Consider the following 21,889-nt stretch of genomic DNA (forward strand, 5'->3'; position numbering starts at 1 on the left):
TGAAGCAACAAAACAACAAAAGAACCAAGGGTCCAACTTCGTCTGCAGTGAAAAAACAGACCAGAGAAAACAAACCAAAACTGCAGACTTTTTACTGTGACGAACTTGTAGTGCATTTCAGAGATTCACTGGTGTGCTACCAAACGCTATTTTTCCAGGCTTCTTTTTGTGATATATTTCTTTTTACCTTTATTACCATGGACCCCTGATGAAGGTTGTCCGAAACACGGACCGTGTTGGGTCCCCTGTCTGGTAAAAGGTTTTTAGTTAAGATTTATTTGTCACCATTAAGGTGTGGCCATATTAACTTTTTTTAAAATTAAAAACACATGAGCCCTTACTGTCAAGGATAACCTGCATTAACCCTGCTGTAACTAGTTAGTGCTCAATGTGCACATGCTAAATGGTTACTACTTCTTTGCTCACTCTCTGCCTCGATACACTTCTCAAAAAAAAAAAAATAGAATAGAATATTGCATGCTAAACATAACATCTATATACAAAGTAATACAGGATGCTCAAGCACATCCTGCATTAGGCTATTTTTGTTGCTAATTCAGTGTTATGTCCAGAAATATTTACATAATTGTTACATGGATTAGCTACCATTTCTTCACATGCTTACTCAGAAGCAAAGGTTTCCTGTTTGTGATTTATTATCCAGGGTTGCAGTAACTCCCAAACTCATTAAATCATTTGTTTTCTCTTGTTTAATAGATATTAACAAAAGACATTTCATTTCCCATACATATTAGTACAAAGGTATGTTAATCTAACTGCAAAGCATCTTCTCCAAATGCTGATTATAGATTCTTCACCCAAAATTTCCTACCAAGTACACAATTTCTATTTAGCGGACCCTCTGCACCACCTTCCACGAAGCTTTCCAACTGCAGCAACATAAAGTTATTGATGTGCCCCCCAACTGTTGAAACATACTTAAGTAAATACTACTGGCAGATCAGTTATCCGCTATAAAACTGGGAACTGAAAGACACACCACAGTATTGTGTTTGAATTAACAAAAAGATATACATCTCATCCTAATTAATCCAACCTTATTTTAACACTGACCTATATGTTCAGCCTAAGAAGTGTATGACTGATATATATATATAGGCAGGCCAGGATGAACAAATATTAATCCTGTTTAAGTTACTGATGATTTAGCTTGTAACACCTGGGAGCTATTTGAAAATTGTTCACCTAAGTACATACTACGTGAGTACTTTCAATGCTTATACTTTAGGAACGTTTCAAAAGAGAAGCTAGGTACTATGATTCTTTTTGAAAATTAGCAAGTATAAAATACATACATTAAAAGCACTGGCATACTATGCACTGCTAAAGGTATAGAAGGCATCAAAATTTCACATTTACTTTAATGCAGCTAACAGCACCTGCACTATGGATTCCATATTTTTGCTGAGCCACATGTGAGAACTTTCAGTAAGATCCAAGTAAATACCTACAGATGAGCACAGAGAAATCAGCACTCTGGAATAATTTCTATATTTACTGTTTGAGCTTTCAGGCACCTCTGACTTTCACTCAGGTCATGTAGATAGATGCTTAAGTATATATATTTGGGGAAATGTATGGATAGAAGCAGAAGAGGCATGAAGTCAAGCTCACAGCTGAGGCCTCTTATTTATATTTTATAGTTCCTAGTTTTGTACAATTGAGGAGCCTTGCAAATAAGAATGTTTATATAGGGCGAATAGAACCCATACTTCCAAATCTACAGTACCTAAAATAAAAGTTCCTAATCTTGAATAAAATAAATGTATAATTATATGGCAAGGATGGTTTTCCTTTTCTCTATTCACTAAAGAAACTGTTAAAAATATTCATATTATGCTTTTCTTGATTATTAATCTGCTTTTATGCCTTCAATTTTAGGTGCAACCATTTGCACCATGTCAAAGGGTGGTATAAACACTTGCACCTAAATTCTATCAATTATGTGGATCGCTGCCTTTTTTTAAAAAAGTCACTGGCATGTCCCTGCCCCTTTCGCAACTGGTCTGCTAGCTGCCAAACAGTAACAAAGTTCTCTAAAAAATAAATTAAAAAATGGCAAGGATGGTATTCCCTACCACGTATGAAAACATTGAACAGTTTACATAAAGTAATCAGGACTTTCACTTTGTTTGTGTTAAGAACGTATAAATTTGTTGGGCTAAAACTCGTCCCACCACCAACTCAAGCTGTTGAATTGAAGCATTGCTAAGCTTATTGATGTTTGGAAACTGCTGAAGAAGCTGTAAAGCTTTAACTTTTCCAACTCCTGGAATCTGCTGAACAGTCTGCAGCACTGAAGTCTCCATCAGGTGAGGGCGCTTTCTATGGAAGAAAGGATTACTCTCGTGTTCTTTGCTTTGTTCACGAACCTAAAATATGTAATAAAATTTCACAGCAGCATCAAGTAGTACCCTTGCTTTTTTTTGCAGAACATGCCTTAATTCAAAAATAGTAAGACCTCAATTCTAAAATACAGTAGAAAAAAAGCTTATGAATACCTTACACAGGAAATTCAACAGTAAGGAAATATTAGGATCTTACCTCGTTAATCTTTCTTGTAGACACACATTCTTGAACTTGTGGGTATTCAATCTCTTTTTGCAAGAACTGGCGAATTGCCTCCCAATCCCTCTGGGGCTGTCTTTCAATTCGCCAGTTGTCTTCCTACAAGCGAGACAGTAGGAGCTTGTCTTTTCTGCTCATATGTTTTTTCAGTGCTGCAGAGTCCAAAGGATCCTCTTTATGGGACAGCTCTGGCTGTGGGAGAGTGCAGACTGAGGTCGAGTCTGCTTTGTAGTGCACTCACTTGAACAGCTTGTACTTACAATTCAGGGGTTCACCCCAGCTTTGTCCACAGTTGGCTTGAGTACAGGCTGCATGACTGTTTTTGTCCAGGATTGGAGCCAACTGCTTTTCTCCCCTTGCCTGGAGTGTGCGGGTTCTAGTAGGGGTTGAGGTTTCTGGTCAGTTCATTGGGCTAGAGAGGTAGTCATAAAACACAAGCAGTCTGGATTCCAGCTTGTTGAGGCAGAGTTCTCCCTATATGCTGTTTCCAGCTTCCACACTTACAGCTCCCAGTACAAAGCATGGCACAGTGAGTAACAGGGTGACAGCCAACCATATTGGGGTGGGGGGGACTGGGGCCATATTCCTCAAATTAAACTTTTGGGGACTCCCTGGATTTTCCCCATAGGCTGCAATAGCTTTATTCACTGTGCCATGTCTTGCCTGCCTGCTTCAGCATAGGATTTCAGCTTGAATCAAGGGAGAACAAGTCTGCTAGAGGAACCTGGTCTTCTGGGTGCCAGTCTGACTGAATCTCAACCCCCAGAAAACCATACTGTGAAAGGGGGGAGTACTACACTGCTGGCCCACTCTTAAGCCAAACAGACTGTGCTCAAGCTCCTGCCTAAAGCAGGATGTGAGCAGCTATGCAGGAGTCAGCTGCCGAGCTCAAAAATATAAAAGCAAGCTGGCTAGCTAGCTAAGGGGGCCCCAAGGGCTGATCCTGCTAGAGCAGACCTGCCATGCGATCCCCTAGGCACTGACCCTCCATGGAATACTGAGAAAAAAATGTCCAAAACAACAAAACCAAAGAGTAGATCAAAAACACTTCTGTACTATTTGCTTGCAGAAAACAGAAGGCAGGAGCAGCTCCTTAGGAAAGGAGGTAGTGAAAACAGGAGTGACAGTTTTCTGCAAGCAACTTGCTAATTCAGATGCAAGACCCTAGTGTTGTGGACCACTAGACACATTGACTAAGTTTAATTCTGTTTTCATTGCAAAGATAAACTACAAATTCTATAACTGTTGTCAAATATACTTTTCATGACTTGAAATCTTTCAGAAACAAACTTCTACATAAGTAAGTAAAGACTGTATACATTACAAAAGGATACGTACTAACTGGATAATTAGTTGCGATGTTTCACTTTGGCTAGCAACTGGAAGTAATGTCATTCCAAGTTCCAGTACAATGAACTTCTGTATCGGAGGAAAGTACTGCTCACTCAGACGAGTTTTCTCTGTGATTACAATCCCATGAAGATTGCTAGCCTTTCATCAGAGAAGAGATGAGATTTACAGCCAAGTTAGTCTGTGTTTTGTTTTTAATAAAGTATTTAAAAAAGCCTTTTCTTAGCAATTTAAATCTATTTTGCCACCAGTCTAAGGCTCTGATCTGCTCATATAACATTTGGAAAAAAAGCTATTGATTCTCTAATAATTTTCCCCCCACTTTACACCATTCATTTATGCAAGCAATTATGTGGATTCCCCTGGAGAGCTTCATATAAATGCTTTCCACTCCACAGCAACATTTAAATCAGAAGGTATTACTGTGTTTAACAAATGTATCCACTTTTGTTCAAACTGATTAATATAAATGAATTATCTCTTTAAAAAAAAAAAAAAAAAAAAGTGTTATTTTGCTGTTGACTGCTATTTTTTATGAGTTGGCGCAAAGGAGTATAGACACTGCCATGGTCTTTTTCCCTGAAGCAGCAGCACTTGTGTACTGTGAAAACAGGATTCCTGTCAGGTAAGCAGCAAAAGCATCTCAAGATTAGTGTGTTTATATAAAGATTTCAAAGTGATATGTTTTAAGGACTAGTTTACGACTATTGTTTTGAAAAAGCTTGAGTTTGCACCAAGATTGACTAGACATTGAAGTAATTGATAAAACATACAACAGCACAATTTAAGAGAAGTTAGTTTTGTTGGGTGGAGTTTATTTTGGCCAATGAGAATGCAAGCTTGCCCGTTTTTATTTTGGGCATTGTTATTTTTGTACTGAGACCTTGATTGGTATGAAGTGTGAACTTCTCTTTTGTGCTATTGATCTCGATTTTGGATATTTTGCTGGGTTGGTTGAGTAGTTTATTCTACCATGTTAAGCTTTCCATAATGATGGCATTAAATTCCCTGAACATTTGACATTTGAGGTTCCACCAGAATTTGACGTAGTGGAGCAGGCTTGATTCAGTACATGAGACTAGGAGCAAACTCCAGGTATAAGAGTGTTCCTTACACAAGGGACATACTGACCACTGTCAATCTATTTAACAGCAAATACCTGGCAGTCATTATAAACTTTCCCCTCAAACCTCTATCTAGTGATGGAACAGAACAGGTGAGTGACTGGATCTGCCATTTGACAAGGTGGCCATAAAAAAAAGGAAGACAGTCAGGGTAAAAATGCAATACTTACATTTCGAAAGCGCACGAGTCTTCGTTTGAAGCCATTTCCCGACACCAAATCAGTTTCAGATACGTACAGTATACAAATTCTATTTGGAAGATGAAAATCCACCAATCCCAAATTCTCCTCAAAAACTAATTTAATTTTTCCTAGAAAAGCAAATATTTGAGATAATCAGAGCTAGCTTCATTTGCATGACTACTTTAAACAGCATATAAAACTACCACAGTAGGGGCCCTTTCACAAAGCTGCGGCAGCGATGCTACCAGAGTAAATGTACTAAATGGCCTTCAGTGTATTTATAGCAGCAGCATCGCTACCGCAGCTTTGTAAAAAAAAAAAAAAAAAAGGGTCCCTAGGTCAGACCAAAAGTTCATCAAATCTAGTATCCTGTTTGACAATACCCAATATAGGTCACAAGTACCTGGCAGGATCCTTATGAGTGTTGGAGCATTTACCTTGCTGGCCCATAGTCGAAATCTCTAGTGTGGCTTTGTAAAAGGAGTCCTAAGTTGTGCTAATGCAGTGAAGAGTGAAATGTAGGATCAGTGGGAGAAGGACATTTGAACCCTCTTTGCCTTTTGCTGTAACCAATAAGATTCCTCCACCTCCAGATAGAAAAGTTTATCATAAGGTAGCATCTAGAAATAAGACTTGTAGGTACATATGATACCCTTATTTTATTAAAAAAAATACTCTGAAGGCTCCCACATACATAGATATGCAAAATTAATAAATATTTTATAAAATTAAAAAAAAAGTCAGAAGAATGTAAGCAATGCCATATTGGGACTGACTGAAGGTTCATCAAGCTCAGTCACAAGTACCTGGCAAGATCCCAAAGGAGTAAAACCAATGATTGCTGCTTATCCTAGAAATAAGCAGTGGATTTTCTCAAGTCTATCTTAATAATGGACTTTTTTAAAACCCTGCTAAGCTAACTGCTTTTACCACCTTCTCTGGCAACAAATTCCAGAGATTAATTACATGTTGAGTGAAAAAATGGTTTCTCCAGGTTTTTAAAAAAACTTTTATTGAAGAAAGAAAGATGGTATAATATAAACAATGCAACAATTCCCAATCCAGGTACAATCCAAACAAGCTTGTAGCGTTAAACTAACAGCATAGAGTATACAGTGCTTTCAAACATTCCCATATTCCATTAAATCCAAGGTTTCTTCACCCCCCTTACAAATCGCCCCTCTACCCACCCATGACTCAGGTATCCAAGAATTCATTCATATCTCTTCCCCCCACCCCCCCATCTTTATTTGTACAATGATAAACATCAAAAAGTAGAGCGGGTATATAATCTTTCAAAAATTATCAAACATCTATTATGAATGTGCTTTATAAATACTTCAAACACTAAAAATATGCTGCGAAATCTCAAAAATATTTAAGGAAGGTGGAAGGACCTCAAACTCAAACAGCTTTCTGCTCAAATGAAATTGCTTTCATAGCAGAGTATATTAAGGTGATAAACCAATTGCTATGGCACTGGATACACTGCAAGCTGAAGACCAGTGTTGCTCTGCCAACAATTGCTTCCCTGTGTGCACATCTTATTTCCATCAGGCCTTTGCTCAAATTTGCCATCCCACTTGTAAATGCTCTAATGAATGTCATTAAGCGTTTTGGTCCATTTGAAGCTAAGGATGATTTGATAGTAGTAAGTGTTTCACATTCACAATTTAAGCTGTGCTGGATTGTCAGATGCTGTTGGAGCTTGTGCCAAATACTTGCTGATGCAAGCAATGCAGGCTCAGGATGATGCTGCAAACACAACTCCTAATGCAGTACCATCTTCCAATGAAGACACCGGCTTCTTCTACTTCTATCTATGAATTAAATAAAGGGGACAATGCTATACAGTCAGAACTAGACCTCTTCTTGCATGATACTGCATGTGATATATCCAGTCTGCAGCACTATCCAACGATGAAGGAAGTGCTTATTCTGAAGAATACGAGCCTTCCATCAAGTGCATAAGTGGAGACTCTTCAGCACTGGTGGACAGATTCTTACACCACACAAGAACAGCTTAACCGATGAGCATTTTGAAATGCTTTTAATACTCAGAGTCAATAAGAAACTCATTTGAAAATAAAGGACTATACTACTACTTCTTATGTCTATAGCGCTACCAGACGCACGCAGCACTAAACAGTCCCTACTCAAGAGTGCATTGTGTTGTTCATAGAGTTACAATAAAGTAACAACTAACTAGTAACTGAAATCAGAAACTAGTTATTTTTTTTATCCCATCTAACTAGTGATTGTAACTAGTTATATTTTCTACAGTAGCACAGCACTGGCACTCCTTTCCAGCCCCTTGCCATCCCCCAAGTCAATCCATAGGCCCCATCTCAGAGGCTGTGATGGTCCAGTCAAAAAATATCCTACATGTAAAAGGCAATGTGTTTGTTCTGGTCATGTTTGTTTCATAGTAGAAGACAATACATATACAGATTATTCAGTGTATAATGAACAATATCAAGGCAATCAGCAGACCATCTAAGACAGGGGTGTCAAAGTCCCTCCTCAAGGGCCACAGTCCAGTCGGCTTCTCATGATTTCCTTAATGAATATGCATGAGATCTATTAGCATACAATGAAAGCAGTGCATGCAAATAGATCTCATGCATATTCATTGGGGAAATCCTGAAAACCCGACTGGATTGCGGCCCTCAGGAGGGACTTTGACACTCCTGGTCTAAGAGGATATTGCAGCACAATATCAGAGAGCAACATTGAGAAAACCTATGACCAGGGTTATTAACTGGTCTGAGTGGAAGTTCCAGATAGTAAGGTATATCAAATCTAATAAATACATTTCATTAACTTTATCTAGTTCTGCACTTTAGCCTCTGTTGTGAGTCAGTTTAACTTCTGATTTCTATATACTTTTGACAATTGTTAAAAGGTTGTACTCACCTTGCAATTGCTGAGCTAATGCTGATCCTCTCCATTTCTCACTTCCAATTGCATGTCCATAAGGTACAGCAGCAGCACCTACTTGAACTGGAGTGCTCTCCTTTGCTGTCATTGAGCTGAGAGTATGTGTTAGTTGAGCAAAAGCAGAATAAAAACATCTAAGAAAATAAGCCAGTCTTAGCAAATCTATCACATCAATTTCTCATGACTCATAAAAAGGACACTATATTAAATGGATTATAACAAATTAAGGATTGTAACCCTTAACCAACTTTCTTTTAGCTATATAAAAACATAATTTTCTATTTAGAAATACCACTTTACCTGTTCCTATTTATTACAGTTAAGGATAGAAAATTCCCAGGCACCAGGTATCTAAAAACTATCATTTGGCAGCTACTATTGGACTCGGGCCCAAAAGAAGCAACAGCTCCTCGCTTCTTTAGCGGGCCAAATTTGAAAGGTACAGCAGCCACTATTGCCAGTTCAGCATGCCTGGCTCTGACTTTTAGGGGGACAGAACAATAAATTCCACAAGCAACTGAAAACCTGGCTTTTCACTAAAATGTAATTCTATTCCCCCCTTACTCTTCTCTTCTATATATAATTTCATGTAAACCTTTTTTTTCCTTCTCTTCCTATATTTTAAGTTCTTGTAAACCTTGCAGAGCTCCACATCCGTGGAGATGATGCGGTATATAAACTTAAGGTTTAATTTAGTTTAGAGTCAGATTGGTGATGCATTGATTTCACACAGGAAGGGTAGCCCACCATCCTTTGTGATGGTGGATAGATAGCCCAGGCAATCTAGAAATACTTAGATCTAAACGGGGATATCCATTTCCTGTGGCAATCCTTAAGTCTACTTGGCTAATTATTAACAGAAGTCTACCACTACTAGTCATTTCTATAATGCTACTAGCCAGACACAGTGCACACATTATATGCAGTTACAGTACTTCCTCTATATTCCTAAAGGGCTCAGACATCTAAGTTTTTTAATGCCTGGGGCAATAGAGGGTTAAGTGACTTGCCCAGAGTCACAAGGAACTACAGTGGGAATTAAACCCAGTTTCCCAGGATCTCAGTCCACTGCACTAACCATTACACTACTCCTTTAGAAATTATTACAATAGTAACTACTGCTAATACAAATATATTCACAATAATATAAATATGTCAAAACTGCACATTGCTTATATTAGCAAAAAATAAATAAATTAACAACTGGGGCATTTACCTTTCTTATAACAAATGAAAATAAACCATCCTTAACTTCAAACGACCCGTACCAGCATTAACCCTATATATCTGCCCACCATTCGCCTTGTTCAGACCCAATCACATTTCAGGTCACATTCGTTTGACCCGCTAACCGACGCGGCGAGGTTGGGGATTATGATTGACAGAGGAGCAGAGCAATGAGAAAGTGGAAGAGGGCGAGCGGACGCAAGGCTGACGTGAGAAGGCAGACCCAGAAGTTCAAAACTTTTTAAGCCAATGTGGTAACTAAGGTGAGGATGGTGCCGGCGGTGATTGGAGAAAGGGAAACTGCTGACCAATGAACGTCGCTGTTGGTGGGACGTGGTTGCGAAGGAAAAGCGTCAGTTGCTGTGATTGCAGTGGAATCGCTTTCTTCCTTAGTGTGTTTTCCCTATTTTAAAACATTTTACAGGTTTGGGATTTTTTTTTTTTTGCTGCTGCGGCTTCTAATCTTACTTGCCCCAAGATGCCGTTTAGTTTCCGCCGGAGAAGCGCACCGCACTTTGTAAGTCCTTTGACTACTTTACTCTATTAATATAGTGAATACGTGAACGGTAAAGACCAGCGATAGAACCCCCCTCCCCCCCGATGTATGGTACAAAAAGTAAAAATAATTTTGTATCATTTACTAGAACAGTATTTGTAGATTTTAATATCTCTGTATTTCTCTGTCTCCAGGTTTCAGTTTGTGTGGTCATTATAATATGTTCCCTGTCGTGGTTTAATTCCTTCTTCCTACCAAGCTCAAGTCGTACTATTTCCTCGCTTCTCCTCCACTTTCAAACCAGACCCTACCTGGTACACGCACTCTTAAGACCCTACCAACATATGTCTATCATCCCCTCAATAGTCACACCACCTCTTCAGCTCCCTCCAATTCCCGTCATAAGCGCTAAGTTTAGACTTCTCTTTTGCCTTATGTGATTTCACCTCATCAGCCCTCCTTCTAATACCGTAAATGAGCACTGCTCTGACTCCCTTTTGTCCTGTGTGTTTGTCATAAGTAGATTATAAGCTCTTCTGAGCAGGGACTGTCTTGCATGTACCATGTACAGCACTGCATGTGCATGGTAGCGCTATAGAAATAATAAATTGTTGTTCCCATGTCAGCTTTAGCGATCTCTTTGACATCACTTCCTAGGTGTGGATCCCGGAAGTGATGTCAGTGAGAGCACCGAAGTGGACGCAAGCAGCAAGTTGGTGGCTGCTTATGCTGAAGTTAAAAAGGTACAGGAAAGGGACACATGTGCGCAGCAGGGGGAGTACAGTTCCCCCTCTGAATCTGCTTTTTAAAAAAATCAAAAAACAAACAACAACTCTGCATTGGACTTCCCCAGACCTAATCTGGTGGTCTCGCAGCAACACGGGGCAGGATCAATCGTCCTATGCTCCTTCCACGTACAGAGCCATCATCAAAATGGCTGCCATGAGTTCCCGTTGTAGTCTCGAGACTACAATGGGAACTCACAGCAGCCATTTTGATGACGGCTCTGCATGGGGCAGGAGCATAGGATGATCAATCCTGCCCTGCGTCACCGTAAGACCACCAGGTAAGGTCTGGGGAAAATCCGGGACACAGGAAGAAGGTGGGAGTGGGTCTGAGCCAGCCCTAAAAATTATCTGCGATTTCAATATTCGCGGGCCAGCTCTGCCCCTAACTCTCGTGAATTTTGTACTTGAGAAGTGGGAAGGGGAGGCGGAGAAGAGAACAGGTGCCAGTGCCCCCCCCCCCTTTTTTTACACCACTGGCTTTTGGTGCTGCAGAGGATCCCCTTTTTGGGACATCTCTGGCTGCGGAAGAGCGCAGACTCTGACGTTTTTATTTATTTAAAAATTTATATACCACTTATAATCTAAGTGGTTTCCATAAAATGAACAAACATAATTATAAACACAAAACTTAAAATTAACAAAATTCCATTCACTCCCAACTAAAATTATAAAAATTCACTCACTCTCAACAAACAACCAATTCACAGCTTTTCTCAACGTAGATGATCAAAACAGAGGTTGAAAGTCTTCTTCCAAGGGGCAGACTACTTTGCAGCGCACCCGCTTGGACAGTCTGCACTAACAGTTCAGGGATTCAGGGACTGTTCCCTTGGGAGCAAGACTTATCCCAGGTTCATCTGCAAGTGGGCTTGAGCACAGGCTGGATGTCTCCATGGTAGCTTTTTCTAGGATCGGCGCCAACTGCGTTCTTCCCCCGTTTGCATGTGCTTGATCTGGTGGGAGTTGAGATTTCCAGCCAGTGCAATGGGCTAGAGAGGCAGTCAGAAGACACAAGCAGTCCAGATTCTGGGCTTCTTGAGGCAGAGGTTCTCCCTGAAAGTTGTCTTCCCCACCTCTAAAATCTCAAAATTGCTATTTAAAAAAAAAAATTCAGTGTAGCTCCACAGGCTGTTTTTGGTGCTAAAATCGCTTCCATGGTAGCCATCTTGAATTTCTTGATTTGAATTTAAAAGCCTCTATCTGTGTCAAAATACCTCATTTTTACTTAAAAACAAGTTGGATGGACTCCTCAGACCAGGATACTTTAGATTCATGTCCCATTTTTGGTGGATGACACATGTTGCGCGTGAGGTGGGGGGCAGGGCTATCCCCCTCTGGTCCCTCAGGTGGTGTTTGTACCTAGTCAGTCTGAGAACAGGGAAAAAAGTCCAAATTTAACCCAGTGAATAGTGAAAGTGTGTCCCTGGTGAAATGCAGCCACAATAAGGAAGGAAAACTACAAAAAGCTAAGCAGAATTCACAGGGGCCATCTGGATGTCAGGAGCAGGGTTTTCCCCCTGAATTTATTAATATGATGCTTAATGTGCTTATATGATTGACAAGAGCTGCATGAACCATCTGGAATCATGGTACTGCTAGTGCCAGGGTTTCTCTCTCCCCCTCTTCCCCCCCCCAGAGCTCAGTTCCCTAACAACAGTGCCATGTTCAGGTCCTAGTCAATGTTCTCTATAGCAGGAGATGCTTCTGCATCTGGGAGGAAAGGATCCAGATTTGGGGGAGGCTCCGGACCTTGGCGAGGATCCAACTATTCGCAGGCTGTTTAAACCTTCAGCACTTATGGAGATGATCACAGAATCCCTCCAAGAACTGAAGCTAGAGGCTTCTCAGTCCTCTGCCACACAGTGCTCGCTTATGAGCAGCACTAAGGCACAGACCCTTTGCTTTCCCTCACATCAAGACATTACAAAAAATGCTTATAGATCATTGGGAGTTCAGCAGGGGCCCCTTTAGCTGGCCAAAGCCATGTCAAAGCTCTATCCTACAGATGCTGCATTTAACCAATTTTTTGTTCCCCCAAAGGTGAATTCATTGGTAGTGCAGGTTACAAAGCGTATTTCCCTTCCCAAGGAAGGCGGCATGATATTGAAAGATGCCCAGGATTGCAGCCTTAGGGTTGAAAGCAGCTGCAGTGGTGTCTTTTTTTTTTTTTTTTCACCCGAGTTTGCCACTCTTAATTTGCTCCACGATCTGGACACTACCACGGACAAAAGATCTCCAGTTTTTAATGACTGATGTAGGTTATGTGGCTGCTCTGTAGGACCTTTTCAGTCATTCGCAAGATGTCAGCTTATACCGTTTCCACTCACAGGATGCTATGGATCAGACAATGATCAGGGGATTCCTCCTCGAAGGTGACCCTGAGTAAACTGCCATTCCAGGGACAGTTCCTTTTTTGGTAAAGGCCTGCATGATCTTATGGCCACTGTGGAGGACCATAAGCCAAAATCCTTGCCTGGCAGCAGGCCTTGAGCCCTTAGGGGGTCTGGTTGGGGTAATTTTCAAACCTCCAAGCACTACCACCAGTTCTGGGGAGGGCCTTTGGGTCAGAGATCATTTCAGACCTCTAGACAAAGATTTGGAGGGGCCAGGCACCCTCAGTCTTCAAGATTCCACTCTGCCACAGCTCCAAAGAAGCAGTTATGATGCCAAGTCGTCAACCTCCCTCTGATATGTGGAGGATCAGCTATTATCCTATTTAGGGGAGTGGGCGGAGATCACCACAGATAGCTGGGTGATGGAAATAATACGGGAAGGGTACAAGCTCAAAGTTTTCATCCCCTCCTGGACCATTTTCTAGACTCCCCAGCAGGAAAGCCTGAAAAAGTGGCCAAAGTCATAGCAATAGTACAAAGATTGCTAGATCTAGAAACCATAGAGCCTGTTCCAGAGGAAGACTTGGGCTCCGGCAGATACTCGATATACTTCGTGTCCAAGAGGGGCTCTGAAGACTAGAAGTTGATTCTAGATCTCAAAGCAGTGAATGCGGCTCTCAAGATAGTGTTTCCAAATGGAGACTGTGAGGACAGTGGCTGGGAGGGTGTAGATGGGCTGGAGTAGCTTTTAACGGAAACTTCAGCAGTTGGAACCCAAGCACCGGGTAGAGCTTTGGATTCTTGCCCAGAAATAGCTAAGAAAAAAAATTAAAAAATTTAAATTGAATCAGGTTGGGTAGACTGGATGAACTATTCGAGTCTTTATCTGCTGTCATCTACTGTGTTACTATGATTGCATCAATGGCACTAGGGGAGTTTCTTGCCTCCCTGGATTTGACGGAGGCTTATCTGCACATTCCCATTTTTCCAGGCCACTGGAAGCACCATATATACTTGACTATAAACTGAGATTTTTAGGCCTAAAAATGGGGGTCTTGGTTTATATTCAGGTCAGCGCTGACCCACCCTATCCCAAACCAGTTTTAGGCCTCTGCCAGGCCTGCCATGAGACCTGATGGTCCAGTGGTGGCTGGGACATGAAGGATCCCTCCTGCCTCCTGTCCCAGCTGATTCTAAGAATTTTTACCCCCCTCCGGAGTACCTTTAGTATCTCTGGTGGTCCAGCAATGAACCACGGCAGGAGCGGCCTTCATTCTTGCCTTTGCAGAACTGCTAGCTAATTGGCTGTCACGGGTTTGAAAGCTTGTGGCAGCCAATTAGCTAGTGGCTCTGCGTAAGCAGGAGTGAAGTAAACGTAGTAAGCCAACCCAGGATTTTTTAAGGGGACCTTCTTCAGTAAATAAGATGGACATATATCTAGTGGACTTAGTTTATTAACAAGTTTTTAAGAAGAATTCTTCACTGATTGTATACATATTTTATCAAACTTGCATCACATCCTGTCACTTGGAATATTATCTATATGGTCATTCAGAATTTGTAATGTAAACTGATCTGGATTTACAGAAGAAAATTTTATTCACTTTGGTTTGAAAAACTGTGCCAGTTCTTCAGCATTAGATTATAAAATAGAGAATGACACGGGGACAGATTTTTCCCCGTCCCTGCAAATTTTTTGTTGCTGTCCCTACCACATTCCTGTAAGCTCTGTCTTAACTGCACAAGCCTCAAATACGTATGATTTTAAAGTGTTTGAGGCTTGTGCAGATGAGGACAGAGCTTGCAGGAATGGGACAGGGATGGGATGGGAAAATGAGTTCCCGCAGGACAGGGAAAAATTTGTCCCCTTGTCATTCTCTATTGTAAAACATCTGGTATCATTAACACCCTGCCTACATTAGTTATCAAATAATCTAAAAATAATTTTACTTGAATTTTCTGATCAACAAAATTAGGGCCCCTTTTACAAAGCCATGATAGTAAGTCCCAGCACTGCAAATGCCACGCAGCCCATAGGAAGTGAATGGGCTGCGTTGCATTTGCCATAAGGCAATTACTACTGTGGCTTTGTAAAAGGGGCCCTTATTTTAGCCTGAACTTTTTAATAACTTGGGGCTCCTTTTACTAAGGTGTGCTAGCATTTTTAGTGCGTGCAAACCACGTGCTAAACAAAAAATACTAATGCAAGCTCTACATAGAAACATAGAAATAGACGGCAGATAAGGGCCCACGGCCCATCTAGTCTGCCCACCTTAATGTCCCTCCCCTACCTTTGCCCTGTGAAGAGATCCCATGTGCCGATCCCATTTGGCCTTAAAATCAGGCACGCTGCTGGCCTCAATCACCTGTAGTGGAAGACTATTCCAGCGATCAACCACTCTTTCAGTGAAAAAGAATTTCCTGGTGTCACCTCGTAGTTTCCCCAGGAAATTCTTTTTCACTGAAAGAGTGGTTGATCGCTGGAATAGTCTTCCACTACAGGTGATTGAGGCCAGCAGCGTGCCTGATTTTAAGGCCAAATGGGATCGGCACATGGGATCTCTTCACAGGGCAAAGGTAGGGGAGGGACATTAAGGTGGGCAGCCTCTATGGAGGCATTAGCGTTTAGCGCGCAGGGCATTGTAGTGCGCGCTAAAACCGCTAGCACACCTTAGTAAAAGGAGCCCTTGATTTCTGACCTCCAGTTAACATAAGACTATTGGCTATTTATTTTTCTTCCAAATTCTTTCTGCTTTTCTGCATTATCTTTTTAACTGTGCCTATGACTCTGTAAACCATAAATTATTACCGTACTCTTTCTTGGTCTCTTAACTTTTACAGGAGCCTGTTCTTTTAATACCCTGTTAAGAAATAAATTACATTACATTACATTACATTAATTGTAGTATCCCGAATCTCAGTACAAAGAAGTCGAAGGATTGACATCCAAGCCTGGAGTGGAAACGATTGAATGCCAAAATATGTCCCATCAACTTTTTTTCCAGATTGATTTTCCTGAATTAAAATGAAGATATATGGGGGAGGTTACTGCTGCCCTGGATCAATAGCATGGAATGTTGCTACTATTTGGGTTTTTCTCATGTATATGTGACCTGTATTGGCTACGGTTGGAAACAAGAGACTGAGCTAGATGGACTATTGCTCTGACCCAGCAAGGATGTTCTTATGTTCTTAAGTGATCAGACCAAATCAGTGGTTTCCAAGAGTGATAACTTACCAAAAAAATTTTTTTTTATTCCTACGGTATGCAGAGAAATCCAATGAATGACCTTTATTATGTGCAGGGGTTATAGATCCTAAAGTAAAATATAAGGAATTCAAAAACTGAATAAATTGAACATCACATAAATCAGTGACATGTTCTAAATGTAAATTAAGATCTTGTCATTACAGGGGTAGTTCTATAAATATGCCTGTTTTAAAGGAATTTAGGACTACAGATCGGTCGCAGTGAAGGGATGTGATCACCATCAGCACTGTGGTGGGTGGGGGGAGGTATTCACTCTATACCTGTTGCTTTTGAATGCATGATTTTTGTGGCTAATTCTTTTTATCTTTGAAGTGTATTGTTGCCCTTTTACTAGCTTGTGTCTTCAATAAAAATATTCAGCTATAAAGATAACACAGTAATGGTATTTAAAGTTCAATAATTACTCCCCCCCCCCCTTTTTACGAAGACGCGTTAGGATTTTTTTTTTTTTTTTATCACTGACCGCAATGCTAACAGCTCCAACACTCATGGGAATTCTATGAGTGTCAGAGCTGTTACTGCTGCGGTCGGCAATAAAAAAAAAATCCTAACTCAGCTTTGTAAAAGGGGTGGGTGGGTAAATTTTTAATTTTAATATTCATTTGTTAAATATGGGTATATATTTTATTGTATTCCTTGACAATTTTTCTGCCTTGTTAATGTGCTGTAACAGGTATAAGATTGAAAATCACTGACCTAGGTTATAGATATCTCACTGTCAAATTTCATAGGATGCATTTTTAGAGTTTAACCAGAAGATGCCATCACAGGAGCCAAGTTTTAAAAATGATTATGCTAGTATCCTGTAAAGGAAAGTAGGTGCCAACTTTAATTTTTATAATAGACTTTTACCATGGGACCTCCTGGTGCCCATTTGGAACCACCCAGTTATAGAATTGCCCCCTCCCCACACATAGGGGTACATTTTTATATATGGTGCTGAAAATATTGGCATGGAAAAAAAACCACACTTTGTACTATTCTATATAAACTGTGGTTTTTAGAATATGCATAGGGGGTCAGCTCTGCTACTAAAATTTTAGGCATGACCATTTATACCAACTAAAACCTGGTATGAATGCTTGTGCCTAAATTCTGTGTAGACCGGGCATATTCTAACAGTGCATGTAATATTTAGGAATGCCTGTGACCTAACCATGTCCTTCCCCATGGCCACACCTCCTTTTGAGATCTGTGCATTAGAATTTATGCGCATCACTTTATAAAATACGCTTAAAATATTGCATGCGTAAATTCTAATTATTGCTAATTACCTAGTGCTGATAATAGCCTGTTAGTGGCCAATTATCAGCACCAATTGGCTTGCTTAAACAATTAAATTAAACAATTTGGATGCACAACTTTAGATGTCATATATGGAATCCATGGGTTAGTATTTGTCATGAATAGCATAAACAGAGAGTGATCAAATGGATCTCCTCCTGTTAAGAAATTTATCAACTTGTGTGTCCTGTGTTTCTAGTTTCATTGTGTTTTCCAGTGCTTAATTTTTTAAATAATTATATTTCTATTTGCTTAGAAACATATAGCTCATGGCCTGGTTCCTGCAGCTACAGTGGCTCCCAGACCAGCAGTACCCCGTACCCCTCCCCCTCGTAGTCCATATCCTTCTCCAGAGAGACCCAGGTATGTTCTTAAGATTTGTTTAGGAGATTTTTGTTTTAGTTATCGAGGTACTTCAAATTTACATGAACTAATTCAAGTATTCAAGCATTTTTCCATTTCTGTCCTGGTGGGCTCACAATCTAATATACCTGGGGTATTGGGGAACCAAGTGACCTGTCCAAGGTCACAAGGAACAGCACGTGTTGGAACTACAATCAAAGTTTCAGCTGGCTTGAACTATTGCTTTTGAAAACATTATTCAGAAAATATGTTAGTGTAATTTGACAAATGCATTTCTTTTAAAATATAGCTTCAAGGTAATCACAAATTGCTTACTGTATATACTGGACTATAAGCTAAGATTTTTGAGCCCTCCAAAAAAGCCCCAAAATAGGGTCCTTGACTTGAGTCAGCACAGTATTCTGTCCTTTCCTCTCCTCATGGTTTCTAGCACTTAACTCTCACACCTGCCACCCATCCTTGAACATCTGTACATGCTCAAGGCCCAGCATCGGCCCTGTTTGTAGCAGCATCACTGGCAGCATCCAGTAAGGATAATAAGGACAAATGATGGTTATATCCATGGGATGAGAGAGACATGCCAGTTGCCATGAGGGGAGGGAGGAGGGAGGGAGATGCTGTCACCATAGTGGTGAGGGATAATAGGAGAAGGAGAGAAATGGCAGTAACCACAGGGGGAGGGAAGAAAGACGTGTTGGTCACTGTAGGAGGGAGAGAAATGCTGGTCACTTTGGGAGGAGGGAGGACAGAGAAGAGGGACAGAAATGTTGATCACCATGAGTGAGGGGCAAGAGGAGGAACATTTGACTATAAACCCTTAGTTAATATTTCAGTTAACATTTTTCCTCTTTTTTTAGGGATAAAATGTTCTCAGCTTATATTGATGGCTATATATTTGAGTATATACAGTAATTATAGCTTTAGTATGATGCTATTAGAGCTTGATTGAACACACTTTAGAATGTGCTTAGAAATATGATGGCAGATAAAGGCCAAATGTCCCATCCAGTCTGCCCATCCGCAGCATACACTGTCTCTCTCCTTAAGAGATCTCGTGTACCTGCCTGTGCTTTCTTGAACTCAGACAGTTTTTGTCTCCACCTCCTCTACAGGGAGACTTTTTTGTTTGTTTGTTTACTTTTTGTTAGATTCAGTTTGATTTGTTGAGCAGGCAACCTGCTCAACCAGTTAAACTGCATCAAACAAAAAGTAAGCAAAAAAAAGCAGGGCTGTTGGGCTGGAGATTGTCCAAACGGCCTAAAGGCCCTGACAGTACTGATCTGAATTTGATTGGCTGAGCAACTCAACCAGTCAAATTCAGAGCAGTGCCCTCAGGGCCTTTAGGGGGTATGGTGAATCCCCTGAAGGCCCTGACCCCCACACATATGGTAATAATGTTTATTTTTTTTCCAAAACTGTACAGTACTGTATGTCTATATAAATTTAATATTGTGGTAGAATATTATGAGGTCCAAACTGTTACCAGTTAGGTTTAATTATTTATATAGTAACAATCCAGTAAATTCTATATTTTGGTTTAATGCTTTACCTTTATGATGAGAAAAGAAATTCTTTTGGTTTTTTTTTTTTCTAATGTAATTTTCTAATATTTGATTATTGTCTCACCTTAAAAGTTTGTACTGGTATTGTACTATTTCTTTGTTTTGACTAATAACTATGTCAATACTATAAAATGAAAATAAAGAATTTAAAAAAAATATATCCATTGACCATGAGATTCTAAGCTGATTTCAGTAAAAAAAGACATTAAAATGGATAGACAGCATAAAACATGTTAAAAAAAACAATTTTTTTTTTCAAATTCTTTATTCATTTTTCCATCTAACATCAAGAACACAATATTACATCATTTAAACCATATAAAACATCTCTTGTATTTCTTTTAACATCTTCTTAAAAACACATTTATACCCTCTCCTCCCCCCTCTCCCACAAATATTTTAATCAAAAATTTCATATAAATATTATCAATTGATCAAACCTTAATATAACTTTATACCCTCTCCCCTCCCCCCCTAAGTGTAAGTGTACTTTCAATGAATAATGGTGTCTAATCATTGCAATAATTTGTCAATGGCCCCCAAATCTTTTTAAAATTATTATAACTTCCTTTTTGTATGCCAATTACTCTTTCCATTTTGTAAATGTGGCATAACAAATTCCACCAGAAGGTATAATTTAGTCTACTGTAGTTTTTCCAATTACCTGTAACATGTTGTATGGCGACTCCTGTCATGATCAATAAAAGTTTATTTATTGCTTGATGAAATTTGACTTTTTGTTCTCATTGACATCCCAAACATTATTGTATCATATGATAATGCTACATGGTTTTCTAATAAACAATTAATTTGAGACCAGATTGATTTCCAAAATGCCATGATACAAGGACAATAGAATATTAAATGATCTGAAATCCCTGCTTCCAGGTTACAATGCCAGCATCTATTAGACTTAGAGCTATCCAACTTTTGTAATCTAACTGGGGTCCAAAATGCTCTATGTAAAAGAAAAAAACAAGTTTGTCTCATAGATGCAGACACTGTAGATCTCATTCTCCAAGACCAAATTCGTGGCCATTGAGACGCCGTAATTTGATGCTTAATCTCAATGTCCCTAAGTCCGTTTTTAGGTTTTTTATTTATAAATCCATTTATCAATTTATACCACTGTTCAGCCTGGTGACCCAAGAAGTCCACCTGAAAGCACAAGAACTCCAGACTATACTGATTATTGAGATTTTTCCGTTCAGGGAACCCCTTCTGAATAGCCTGCTTCAGTTGCAACCATCTAAAGCTTTGTGATTTATTAAGACCATATTTATGTTGCAACTTAGAAAAGTCAAGCAGCTTACCATTTGAAATAACATCTCCCAAAATTCATATACCTGCAATCATCCAATGCTTCCAGATAACCTTAAATCCGCCTATTTGAATCTTGGAGTTTAACCATTTAAATCCGCCAATTTGAATCTTGGAGTTTAACCATATTGTTTGATTAGTTGATTTATAGATTGGAATAGGCGTTAAATTATTAACATACCTGAAAGTTTTCCATGTATCCATAAATATTCTATTTTCTTTATATAACCTAGGCATTTTAATACTAAGAACATGACATAATCTCAAAGGGAACATGAGTCGCCATTCCAACCACAACCAATCTGGAGTATTATCGATGAGCTCTGGGAGGACCCAATACATACTCTGTCTCAAAATACAGACTTGATGATACCTATAGAAATTGGGAAAATTTATCCCACCCTCCGCAATTGATTTTTGTAGAGATACTAAAGCAATTCTAGGAGTTTTGCCCAACCAAACAAATTTTGTAAGAACACTGTAACTTTTTTTTTTTTTTAATTTCTTTATTCATTTTTTCATATTACAACAAGTGTATCAGAAAAATACATATAATCTTATAAACACACACTTGATTTTCCTTCATGAATACTTTAAGTACAATATATCATATTTATATTCATGTTTTTATAATATTTTAGATAATATGTAAATAATTTAATATGTATGACAAATATAAATAAAATAAAAAAGCCCCCCAAGCCCTCCCTTCCTATTTAAGAAAATCTAACCTAATACTTCAAAATGCATTAATTAATTCATACATATTGTGAGGTAAATAAAATAATACCCACCCAGATCCCCACTTAACAAATCTCTTATTATGGGAAAATGTTATTAATCATAACAAAAATCTGCTAATGGTTTCCAAATCTTCAGAAATTTACCAAAGTAACCTTTTTGTGTTGCTATTGGGCGCTCCATTTTATATATTGGCTCTTAACATAAAGAAGACCAAAGCTGTATTATTTACTTGGAGAAAAGATATAACTCTGTCAAATTCATTCATCCTCAATAACACTACACTAAATTTAGTTCCTTCAGTTAAAATCCTTGGTGT

At 39.4% G+C, this 21,889-nt stretch overlaps 2 protein-coding genes across 6 annotated transcripts in view; one reads left to right on the forward strand and one right to left on the reverse strand.

The window, feature by feature from the left end:
- Positions 1-353: 353 nt before the first annotated feature.
- On the reverse strand, positions 354-9,627 carry FAAP24 (FA core complex associated protein 24). 3 transcript variants are annotated; one of them, XM_033942238.1, is made up of 5 exons: positions 9,481-9,627; positions 8,162-8,277; positions 5,234-5,373; positions 3,928-4,080; positions 354-2,393 (listed from the first exon to the last, which is right to left on the reverse strand). In XM_033942238.1, exons 2-5 carry the CDS (start codon positions 8,271-8,273, stop codon positions 2,145-2,147), a joined length of 654 nt encoding a protein of 217 aa, XP_033798129.1. In that variant the 5' UTR covers positions 8,274-8,277; positions 9,481-9,627; the 3' UTR covers positions 354-2,144. The 3 variants fall into 3 exon arrangements, with proteins under 3 accessions (XP_033798129.1, XP_033798127.1, XP_033798128.1); XM_033942236.1 differs by having other exon boundaries at positions 9,402-9,534; XM_033942237.1 differs by having other exon boundaries at positions 8,162-8,319; positions 9,402-9,525.
- Positions 9,533-21,889, forward strand: part of CEP89 (centrosomal protein 89) — a 182,446-nt gene continuing 170,089 nt past the window's right edge. Inside the window, exons 1-2 of one of the 3 annotated variants that reach the window (XM_033942233.1) lie at positions 9,533-9,675; positions 17,841-17,947. Coding sequence is in view for 1 of the 3 variants with exons in the window: in XM_033942232.1 (XP_033798123.1) it covers positions 9,891-9,929; positions 17,841-17,947 (146 nt within the window). In the remaining 2 variants the exon portion in view is untranslated. The other 2 variants (XM_033942232.1, XM_033942235.1) reach the window with 2 other exon arrangements.

This window comes from Geotrypetes seraphini, chromosome 4 (genome assembly GCF_902459505.1).
Source record: "Geotrypetes seraphini chromosome 4, aGeoSer1.1, whole genome shotgun sequence".
Classification (NCBI taxonomy): Eukaryota; Metazoa; Chordata; class Amphibia; order Gymnophiona; family Dermophiidae; genus Geotrypetes; species Geotrypetes seraphini.